This window comes from Schistocerca gregaria, chromosome 3 (genome assembly GCF_023897955.1).
Source record: "Schistocerca gregaria isolate iqSchGreg1 chromosome 3, iqSchGreg1.2, whole genome shotgun sequence".
In the NCBI taxonomy this organism is placed as follows: domain Eukaryota; kingdom Metazoa; phylum Arthropoda; class Insecta; order Orthoptera; family Acrididae; genus Schistocerca; species Schistocerca gregaria.
In genome coordinates, this window is record NC_064922.1 from 244,188,643 (window position 1) to 244,201,082 (window position 12,440).

General features: G+C 38.0%; 1 protein-coding gene across 2 annotated transcripts in view; it reads right to left on the minus strand.

The window, feature by feature from the left end:
- LOC126354093 (transcriptional regulator ATRX-like) overlaps positions 1-12,440 on the minus strand; it is a 479,559-nt gene that overhangs the window by 255,453 nt on the left and 211,666 nt on the right. Inside the window, exon 15 of one of the 2 annotated variants that reach the window (XM_050003480.1) lies at positions 2,374-2,403. The exons of the other annotated variant lie outside the window; for it this stretch is intronic. Coding sequence (XP_049859437.1) covers positions 2,374-2,403 — 30 coding nt within the window. The remainder of the gene's footprint in view (positions 1-2,373; positions 2,404-12,440) is intronic. 2 annotated transcript variants of the gene reach the window in all.

Consider the following 12,440-nt stretch of genomic DNA (forward strand, 5'->3'; position numbering starts at 1 on the left):
CAAACATAATCACAAAATTCCTTATACGCAAATAGAAGAGGAAAAGTACAGGAGATGACTGCAAGATGTTTGCTAAGGTAATAGAAAGGAGTGACAATGCGTCAACTGTGGATCTATGCATATGTGAGTCAAAAACAAGTATATTAAGAGATTAAAAGGCAGTGGGGGAAAAGGAAATTGAGGTAAACAAAGAATAAGAGATAATGTAAGGTACATGCAAGGCCGGTTCGAGAACATTTTTCCACACAAACAACTTATTTGGCACCACCCTTCCCCTCTGTAAACAAATCTTGCACTGGGGTGTTCCTCTCGAACTGGTACTCCAAATGACCACTACTAATTCAGATAAATTCTCTATAGAAATCTTACAGGCATGGCACCTCTGGACCCTTATCAGATTGGCGCACCAAGTGACGGCTTGTCTCGCTTGTGCCTTAAACTGGCCCTGGGTATATTGGCAGCATTGGGGTAAGCTATAGTGCTGAAAAGACAAAGGATCATTAAGCTTAGAGAGCATATTTAAATATGCTTGTTTGTGGTGTTGAACACAATTTGCAATGAAGCAGTAAAGAGTAGCCTTCACCAGCATGCATCTCTTTCAGAACACAGAGAATGTTGCACACATACTGAACATGGCTTAGTAATATACTCTGCATTTCTTCTGAACACAATTTGCAATGAAGCAGTAAAGAGTAGCCTCACCAGCACGCATCACTTTCGGAACACAGAGAATGTTTCAAGCATACTGAATATGACTTAGTAATACACTCTGCATTTCTTTTCTACCTAACATACTCACTCTTTGTAGTATTCCTCATCTCTCTGAAATTTGGGCATGCCAACTGCACAAAATCTCCTTTCATGTTTTTATTGCCTTTTTCCTCTTTTTATGCTCCATACAAACAATCTGGATACAGGCACAACATAATCTATGGTTGCATCTACATTTTACTAGAGATGTGTATATTTTTATTTGCTTGTTCCCTATTTTCATTGGTTTTCTTTACTTGTCTTCATTTCACTGACTTTTATTTCTTATTGCATTAACACCACTCAACAGTTATAGAATTTACTAGCTCTTCTCCTGATATGTCCTTGTCTACAGGACAACAATATTGGATCTCTGAATTTGCCTTAATGCAAAAAAATATAAAGTATTGAACCACATCAGTATTCAACTAGTTACATTGAGATTTTACATTAACTCATTTCCTATGTGTATATAACATGTGTCTTTCTAAAATAAAAGCCCGCTGATAAAGACAAAATTATTGACACGGCTAATTTGAGTATAAAGAACATATTTGCATCATGATGGACCACAAATACCATATTATTTGCCAGTCCTTTCCTCAGTGATTATCATTTAACATAATCCTTATCTTAAATTAATCAACTGATTTCATTGTGACAAATGAATTTGGTTTATCTTTTCAAACTCAATTTTCCATTTCTGTTTTTCTGTCTAGTTTTTATTACACACTATTTGGTATCACCTAATGTGGATTTGAACAGCTCCTGTTCGATTATCCACCACTTTCTCCAAAATAAAACCACAGCACACACAAAGAGTCTACAAAACAACTTTAATACCATTGGGTGTGTGTGAAATGTTTCTGTATTGCCATTCTAGCCCGACAGTGAGGCTTATACCTCAAAATGTGTCGAGAAATTTTGTAACTGGTAAGTGATTTCTGTACAACATTTTCACATTTTTGAAACAGTCAAGGTTGATTAACAGTCAATACGGCTTTGAATCAGCTGACCACCTGCTACACATGCCCATACCATAGTCTCTAGTGTAATTAAGTTCTATATTCACCAAGGAGACTAATAAAGTTTAATTAAAACTGCTACATTCACGCTGACTACTGTTCCCACAATCTGGATGACTCCGGATCTCTCTTCAGATCTGTTCTATTATTTATTTTCAGTTTCCATAATTGAGCAATAATTGCCAAAATAAATTTCTTATCATCTCACAGTTATTCTTTCTCGTATCACAACAAAGACCTGATCAGTATTGCTTTTCCCTATAGAAAATTTTCCCACTTACCAGTCATTTTAATGTGCAAAATCTGACACCACTGTTCTGGAACTTAGCAGCGAACCCTATATTTCAAGTTTAGAAAAATCTTCTGTTTGTTATTATCAGATGAAAAAAAAAGCCAGCTAACTACATGGGAAGAGGAGAGGAAAAGTATTTGAGATCACAGATCCCCTATTATTAATCTCAACATTTATGTATCCCAAGCGATTAAAATAAAATCAAAAATACACAAATATGAATATTTACTAAGCAGAAGAAAGGAAGCCAGCCTCGCAGCATTTACTACATCCATGCATGACTCTGAAAGAAAAATGATGTCTTACCTTTGGATCAACGGAGTTGCGCCAGATGGGCTACAACGCAAAGCAAAGTGGTTTTCATAAAAATAAACCACATAAAACACAGTTACATTTAAGAATAACTAATCAAAATTTGCTAACACAATGTTTAACAAGTTTTACACCACAATAGGAGTGATTTTTTTCCTACTTTGTCATAATAGCTCAGTCTAAAAAGACCACCACATGAATACATAAAGAACATAGCACTAACTTTTTATCATACATATCCAAGTTTCACATTAAATAGCATTTCAAACTACCTTCACAACCTTGTAAAAAAGAAAAAGAAACCACACACATTTCATTGCATTTCACACATGCATAGAATAACTAAAAAGATCACGATTTAACAGCATTTGAAGGAATCGGTCTACCATATATTATGCATTAGAATGGTTGTTCTGGCACAGCAAAATCCACAGAAAGTCCTATTTTATTCCCTTCTTTAACTACCCCATTTTCAAAAAATGGTGGGCCCTACTCAGTCAGGGCCTGAGTGACCTGCAGCAAATCTTTCTCAATCTTCCAAAAGCTCTCTCTCTTTCCTTCCAGAGTAAGGAACAAGCATTTCTGAAACCTAGAAATACTTTAGTGCTGGCCAGCCAACTGTCTCTTTATAAATTTACAGTTTTAGTAAGTGGATTCTTGTTACAATACAGCACTGCTGGCCATTAAAAATGTTTAACCATGAACACAGTGTAGTAAGTCAAGTACTATTACCACTTTTAACATGATGTTCACAGTTGTTCCCTGTGTCACACCAAATACATAGCTCCAACGACTTCTTAAAATTACTGAATGGCTATCAAATCTGTGCAGCTCTTCTATAATCAAATACTAACACAGGTGTTTTATATTCTTGTCTCTTTTACTTGTAGTTTGTGCCCATTCTCCAGAGTATATCATGCCTTCAGCTAATTGTGCTGCACAGCTCACTTTTTAGTGCATGTACTCAGTGACAGTATAAAAACAGTTTGTGCTACTGTGATCCCAAGGAATATCGCACATACCTGGCATACTAAATGCACTGTCTTTAATAGGACTGTATAATTTTCCAGATCTTCAGAGTAGTTTAAAACATTGTTATTAAGCCATACATACAAACTACAGAAAACAAAGCTGAAGAAATTAGCTGTGGTGGAACAATACCTGGAGAACAGGTAAAAAATATAAGTTGGAAAGATGAGAATCATTGTCACCTGTCACTTTATTAAGAACAAATGTACTGCTAAATTCGCACATTCTCACTACAGCATGTAAAAAAAATACTGGTCTGAAACATGTTACTATAGTTAAATTCTTTTATCTTGGTGGTTCGCGCATACCCGCCCAGACGCGGGAGATTTCTGCGTTGCCAGTTGTACGTGCCAAGAGAAGCAGTGCCACAGTATAGGTCGCAAACTTACGTTTAGGGGGGCGTGCGCAGTTTATGAAGTAAAGCCACCACAGCCGCATTAACCCTTTCACTGCTACAGAGGCGTGCTCCCCGCATTCTGCGCTGTGCGTGATTTTGTCATCATTGCACTGCTCGCCTGTGCAGACACATGGTGTTTCGACTGCTTTGTCACACTTTTATCATTCGATTTCACAAAAACTATTTGGCCCAAAAATTTGATTTTTACACATCTTCTTGACAGATACCTTCCCCCCATAAATGGCTTAATTTTGTTTTGATGTTCAACGCAGTTATTGTACAGTTATTATTAGATGTAGTAAATCTTTGCATGAAATTTTGAAGAGTTTACAGAGGTAAAAGTCCTTAGCGAATACTTTCCGTATGGTTAATTTTAGTTGCTACTAGAAATTTCAAAAAAAAGTACATTCAAACGAATAAAATTCATGAAGTAAGACACTTCGATATTGTTTTTAAATAAAGAAAATATTAATAACCGAACAAGGTTTGAACTCAGAACCTTACGCTAACGCAGCTCGTCATTCAAGAGAACTCCCAGAGAACTTTAAAATATCACGCAAAATACCGACAAACACTGTTGGTATGACTATGAATTAATCATGTTTCGTCGAAGTACAATAGGTAATAAACAATTACCGCTGTTCTTTATTGCGAAAAAGCCGTTAGTGAGAATGATACAAACACCCTTCCTTGCTATCGCCTGAATCAGGAGGCTTATTGCTTGTTTGGCTTAATTAATTAATAGAATATGCAGCAAATGGTACAAAGAATGCTTTTTCCAAACTTTCTATAAAACAAAGTCTGCTATCAAGACATTGCTTTTGTTCAATTACTTTATTTATGACTGAACGTTTCTAAAACTGAAGACACTCGTCTGTGCTCTGTACTGCAGTCGAGCTCTGGCAATATCGTTCTCTGTCCATTGGCTGACTGTGTTTTGTGACGTCAGATGCGCAGAACGAAGCTAAACTCGGCCGCCATCGCACTTTACCATGTTCAACAGACTTAATCAAATTTACTCATACATGCTGGAAAATACAAGACTTGTCACAAATAGGCCTCTGGCACTAATTTAAGACAAGACAACAGTATTCAAGCTATCTGCACAATCATCTGCAAGAAACTAAATTCAATAACAACTAGCACCACAGAAGAAGATGTAACTGGTTTAGGTTAGCAACTTGAAGAACATTTGAAGGAAGCAAGAATGAACAGAGACTTTTACAGCAAAAATTTTTATGGACAACTGGGCTTGACTGTGGATACCTAGAGGGTATTCTATACATTTGGAAATTGACTTTCTACTGCTGAATACTGTAGTTGTGTACAATTTCACACACACCTTTTGAGGTAGACATCTTTATTTGTGAGGTCAACTGCAGTTAACATTTGGTATGCACGTTCTTGCTACGGAAGCCACAAGTTCTTTCTGTGGAAGCCACAATCACTCACTAGTGGCAGTTTCAGTAGTTTGAGGCAAAAAAGTGGTCAACAACCACAAGCAAATTTTCCATGATGCTGGGTGTACATTACTGAAAAGACTGTCAAGTGTGTTTCACTTCCTTATCCCCTATTTGTATGCATTTAAAGTGAGGGCATGTGGGAAAGAGAGTGGAAAGAAATACGATAGCACAGAGGCTGGAAATACTCTGCAGTGTGCTCTTCCCAGAAGACTGGTGTTAAAGGAATGAATGTGTGGTAGATATGTGGGACCTAATATCCATCATAACGATGTGCTTTCCACGTAGAAACTTCAGCAGTATCCTCCTCAGGATTGACATCAACAGACTCCCCAATGTATTCACACAACTCACCATCAGAGGTTGATTTAAAACATGATCAGCTAGTTGCTTTGAACACGTGACTTAGCTAAATGGAACACCAATTTACTACCACCACCGCCCCATACATTAGGAATGACAGCAACCATCATAATAATTATAAACATTTAAAAGGCAGCGTAACCTGCATATATAATTAAGTATATTGCCATGCAGAGCTTCTGTAGCAACCCACGCACTGTCAAAAAACATTGCTATATACATATACATTGCTTAATCAGATTATTATGTTGTTTTACTCAGCAGATGTGCTGCTTTTGTAATAAGTAATAAGTTGCTGGCTGCATGGAACAGGGAAAGAGCGGGGACAAGGGCATTGAGGGGGGGGGGGATCTGGAAATAGATTCTAGTGATGAAACCATCAATGGGGAACAGACTTGACATACAGTGAAACTTGCTCAAAACGGAATCATCTGGGACTAAAATAATTTCCAAATTGCACAAGTTTCTGGATTACACAAAACTCACTGGGCTATGTAACATTTGTCAGGTATCAAGCACAAAAATACAGTAAAAATGTTTAATTATGCATATGCCGTATTTAGGTACCTTCACTCCACCATATCAGATGTTTTACTGTGTACTGAACAATATAAGATTGGACTATTACACTAACTGTTAAATAACACAGCATTTCTATATTTTTACTCGAACTTTAAATTTGTTTATTACTGTATGCACACACATATTATTCCCACATTTATAAGCTTGGCATTTCACTTTTTTGCCACATATCAAGGAAGGAAACTTGTTTTAATTTTCTTTTCAAAATTGTTTTTTCTAGGCAATTTTTTGCGCTATACGATAGTTCCAACAAGCTGGGAGAATTTGTGTGTGCTGCAAATTGCATACCATCATTTACGCATGCAATGAATTCTTCAGGCATATTAGTTTTTCTAGAGACATCATTTTGCTCCTTCTCTTCTTCCTGTGTTTCATCATCATCATCCTCTGTGTTGTGGATTTCTATTAAATCTGTTGCTGAAGAGAAAGTTGAGCGAGTAGAAAGAAAGTCATCACTTCGAATGTAATCATCTGCACTAAATGAGATGTTTCGCATTTTCAGTAATTCAGCAATTGCTGCTGCATTTTCTTGAACTTTGTGGCCAAGGAAGCATCTTGTTCTTGACCCACAAACCCCGCTTTGTTGAAGCACTTGGTAACAGTAGTGGGTTTTATTTCCTTTACTGCCAAGCTAATCCAATTTATTGCACCCATGACAGACACTGACCATGCAAGAGCAAACACACTTTCGGATTCTTCAACACTAAGAGTAAGAGATTGCATCAGTAAACGCCTACAATGACACTTGAATGTGTAAATAACCCCCTAGTCCATGGGTTGTGTGAGGCTAGTTGAACCTGGAAGGAACAAAGCCAATTTCACATTTGATAATGTTCCTTTTGGATAGCAGGTTGCATTGTCTAGGAAAAGGAGAACTTTATTATTTTCTTTTTTCATTTTGGCATTGAAACAGCCCAGCAATTCTTCCATAAGCCCACTCACCATCCACAACTTTTTATTGCTTCACCATGTGACTGGAAACTTACTGATGTCTGTGTTTTTGAAACAACGTGGTTTTTCTGCCTTACCAATCACCAGTGGCTTCTCCATTTCACCTAACATGTTTCCACACAGCAGTACAGCGAGTCTTTCCTTCGACATTTTTCCACCACTGCACTTTTCATTTAGAATTGCAAGCGACTTTGAAGGGAGCGCGCAATAAAACAGCCCTGTTTCATCGACATTGAACACGTCTTTTGGGTAATAATTCACAATTAAGTTGGACAGCATCATCTTCAATTCTGTTGCTACACTTTCCTGCACATCCTTAGCTTCCCCACACACTTCATTCCACACGATGCGGTGCCTAGCTTTGAAACTGTCCAGCCATCCTGTGGATGCCCTAAACTCCGTAATTCCATGCTTGTTAATGACTTTCAAAGCCTCACTCTCCAACATTGGTCCAGATAAAGTTAAGCATTTTGCCAGTGCACTTATGAACCATTCCCATACTATTTCATTAATTTCTTCATTTCCAGTCGTCTTCACCTTACTTTTCATCTGCCTGTTCCCTTTTATCCATTCATCCCGAATCTTATCCTTGTTTCTTAAAATCTCATAAATTTGTGTTTTACCGCATGTGAAACACAACATAATTTCGCACACAGAGCGTGTCTTTCTCACTCGCTTTGATTACATTAATCTTTTCATTAAGTGTTAACGACACATACCATTGTTACTGTGTCTCTGAAAATGTACTAGTCAACTGAAACTAGCAGAAAATAGTGACCTTGCTGGGTAAAACCACTGTTTAACAGAACAATACCTACTTCTTTCACTGTGCACATTGCAGCAGTGTGTTGGTAGATGTGCAAAAATGTTCCGGTATGTGCTGGAGTGCATCAATAATGAGGAAAATGCGAAAGCCGACAAACAGAGTGCTGACGAATGAACCACTTCTTTTTATATACTGCACTGACACTGAGCGTAACTTATTCGTTGTTGCACAGAGCAGCTCAGTTTTAGGTCTACACCAGCAGCACTGCACTGCATTGGACATCTTCTTGGTGTTGCGCTGCTTAACAGAGGTGTTAAGTAATGTCCTTGTAGAATTGTGAATAACTAATGAACAGTAATACAGTAGTACTTTATAGGCTCTTTTCTACCTTATACAATGAATTATTAAGTATGTTCTATGATTTGCTTTCTGTTTCCGTGTTAGGCATGTTCCCCTTTATACAAAAAATCAGCATATAAAAGAGCATTGAATGTGTTGGGACTGAAATACTTGTAAGGTTTGGGCAGATTTCCAAATTATACAAGTGCTGATTTGAGCAAGTTTTACTATATAATGTAATGCACATCTTCATCAGAGCATTTAGCTTCACTCATAATACAGGCAGATGTTATAATCTCACCGGTAGCTATTTTATTTTGACTTTAATTCTAAATACTGGCAAAGCAATATATTGAAAGGATCTGCAAGCAACTTCTTAGGACTGTCTGTTACAGACTAAGTACAAGATGGTGATGAGTGTGATAGTTACTTACACATGGTGTGGCAAGATACAATTCACACAAAATTAAGGGGTCACTTTTTTGATGCCCTGCCATTTACTCCCACTGTGAGACTGCAGTTCAAAATTTGGCTTGAACCTGTCTCTGTAATCGTGCAAAAAGTGTGGCACACTGTGACATCAACCTCGGACTCGGTAATGCTTCAAACAGCAAGGTGTCGACATATGGAGGAGGAGGGAGGGGGGAGGGGGTGGTGGAAGATAGATAAAAATAAAAACACTAGAGGTCATATGTTTATGTCAGGTGTAAGATGGGTTAATGTTTTCATGCGCAACAACTACACAACATTTCTGCACAATGCCACCACAGACATATAACACCACGGGAAGGTCGCCAGACCCCATCTCACTCCTTTTCTTGATACCTCAGTGACTGGGGTCAGAACTGTAATACTCAGCATCGATAGCAAGTGGTTTTCTTGTGAATGGATTAAGAAAACATTTCAGACAAACCATTACTCCGAACTGACATAAAGTGACCTTGGCAGGTGTCATAAAGGGTGTGAATGGAACCACCTTTACCTTGGGTTTTACACATTTTGCAGTAGAAAATGACAGTTTTCAGTGTAGAATGCAACAGGACAATGTTCTAGGCAACCTTGAACATTGCTGACCCCCCCCCCCCCCCCCCCCCCAGATGATTCAACCTTTCTGTAAGGACATCACATGGCTGCAACCCCACTGAATTGCCCAAGGGGGGGGGGGGTGTTACAGGTTGTCCTGCTGTCATTTCTGACCATGAAATGTGTGAAACCAAGGAAGGGGTGAATTTATTTATGCCCTTTATGACACCTCCTTCATGTAGATTCTGAGCAATCGTGTGTTCAAAATGTTTTCCTCAGCCACCCTTAAGAACACCAAATTATTTCAACGCCTCATGTCACAGTCCTGACCTGCAACACATAGAAGTGAAAAGAAGGGAGAGATTGGGGTGAGGGGAAGCGTAACAACCTTCCCATGGTCTGACATATTAATAGCCTCATTAGGCAGGACTGTGGTAAAATTGGTGCCAATGTGACTTCATTGGCCCACCTTACATCTCACAGGAATTTAGGAGCTCTGACCGGTTATTTGTACATGTTGATAATCTGTTGCTTGAAGCATTGCCAAGCTCAAGGGTGACATCGCAGGGTACCATTCTTCTGCACAATTACAGAAGGAAGTTGAAGGCACTGTCGGTTCAAATTTTGAAGTTCTGCATTGCAATGACAAAAAAATTGATGGTTTTTTTTTTTTTAAAAAAATTACCCTTACTTTTGTTGCACTGGGTACTTCCTTTTCTTATTTTTTAATTAACAGTTGTTTATTTTCAGTTATATCTACAGTATGGTCAAGATTATATAAACTGAAGTGAAAGTGACATCTACATCTACATGACTACTCTGCAATTAACATTTAAGTGCTTGGCAGAGGGTTCATCGAACCACAATCATACTCTCTCTCTACTATTCCACTCCCGAACAGCGAGCGGGAAAAACGAACACCTAAACCTTTCTGTTCGAGCTCTGATTTCTCTTATTTTATTTTGATGATCATTCCTACCTATGTAGGTTGGGCTCAACAAAATATTTTCACATTCGGAAGAGAAAGTTGGTGACTGAAATTTCGTAAAAAGGTCTCGCCGCGACGAAAAACGTCTATGCTGTAATGACTTCCATCCCAACTCGTGTATCATATCTGCCACACTCTCTCCCCTATAACGCGATAATACAAAACGAGCTGCCCTTTTTTGCACCCTTTCGATGTCCTCTGTCAATCCCACCTGTAAGGATCCCACACCGCGCAGCAATATTCTAACAGAGGACGAACGAGTGTAGTGTAAGCTGTCTCTTTAGTGGACTTGTTGCATCTGCTAAGTGTCCTGCCAATGAAACGCAACCTTTGGCTCGCCTTCCCGACAATATTATCTATGTGGTCCTTCCAACTGAAGTTGTTCGTAATTTTAACACCCAGGTACTTAGTTGAATTGACAGCCTCGAGAATTGTACTATTTATCGAGTAATCGAATTCCAACGGAGTTCTTTTGGAACTCATGTGGATCATCTCACACTTTTCGTTATTTAGCGTCAACTGCCACCTGACACACCATACAGCAATCTTTTCTAAATTGCTTTGCAGCTGATACTGGTCTTCGGATGACCTTACTAGACGGTAAATTACAGCGTCATCTGCGAACAACCTAAGAGAACTGCTCAGATGAGAGGGAACAGAGCACACTTAAGGAACTAGAAATGCCGCCTTTCAATTTAAATCTGAAAGAGTATTGAAAAATACAGACGCTTGTAAATAAATGTACTGTATTATGAACTGGAAGAACATAGCTTGAGGAGACATACTGTAAGTCCGAATTCTTGACTCGCCCACAACATGCACTGTGCCCCCACAGGTGATGATTCATGACGTAAGTACCAATCAGGAAAGGAATATGTCCATAAAAACAGTTTGCCAAATGCTATAACTGATGTAATTAAGCGCATATTCAGAGATTTATAACAGCCAAGTTTATTGGAAAAGTGTTTAAATGGGAAAACACCAAATACAAATAAAAGTGTAACTAATTTAATTTGGATTAGGATTCCCAAAAGAGTGTGTGTAGAGATAAAAACATTACATTTTGGAGTGTATGATGTAGGGCAACATACAATGAGGGAAACATTATTAAATGTTATGTGCTGAAACGTTTAGGTTTCCAACCAGGACACACCACCATTTCCACAATGCACCTCATTGACGAAAAAAGACTAAGAAGTACAGGAAGAAGAGATAAAAGCCTACAACATGCAGCAAAAGGGAAGAAAAGACCAGTGAAAAGGACACTAACACTGGAAAAAGAAGAGGATGCTGTTAATCCATCATATGGGCAGTAATGTATTAAAACACTTTGGAAGCCATTTCCTGTAACTTTAAAATTTTCATCTTTGAGAAACATTTTCCAAAAGCTGCTAACAGTATATCAATGAAATTTATACACAATATTGGTTACTTCTTTTCCTTCATTTTTATAACAAACTGTAAAAAAATATTGTATAATTCAAGAGTTATAGAAGAAAAAGTGAAAAATTTTAGAGATTAAAATAAGCATCTATTTAAAAAATTGTAAAACAAAAACCAATAAATATTTCTTAACATGGCATTATAGAGAGATATTCACTGAACATGTAGTCCAAATTTCACAGCAATATGTTTAATCGTTTTAGACAAAATGTTCCTTTTATTTTCTAAAATTAAGATGGAGGAGAGGGATCATTCCGGCTCCCCTTAAGGCACAGGCAGCTAGCAAAAGAATGTTTAAAATATGACAGTTCACAAATAACAAAATGTTTTGACATACAGAAGACACTCCCTATGCCATTTCTTTCTTGCAGCAGAGCATATTATGCAAGACAACTGTGGGCCTCCAATTTTTGTACACACAATTTAGCCTCCAGTTGCAACAATGCATATGTGGTATGAGAGTCAAGCCGGTTGTGGATTGCTTCCTGTCTTTTACACTACGTAAGTAGATTGCCCACATGTCCTGGCTTTACATTATCCAAAATACACAGATCAAAAATGTAGAACACAAATTCATGTTTTCTGGTCACTCATACACTGAATGTGACCAAAATTTTGGAATTATTAAGAAGGTTGCCAGGAAAAATCCTTGGATTTTTGTATCTGATGAGTGTGCATTACTCATTTCCAAGGCCTGCTGGAAATATAAGACAGTCTATA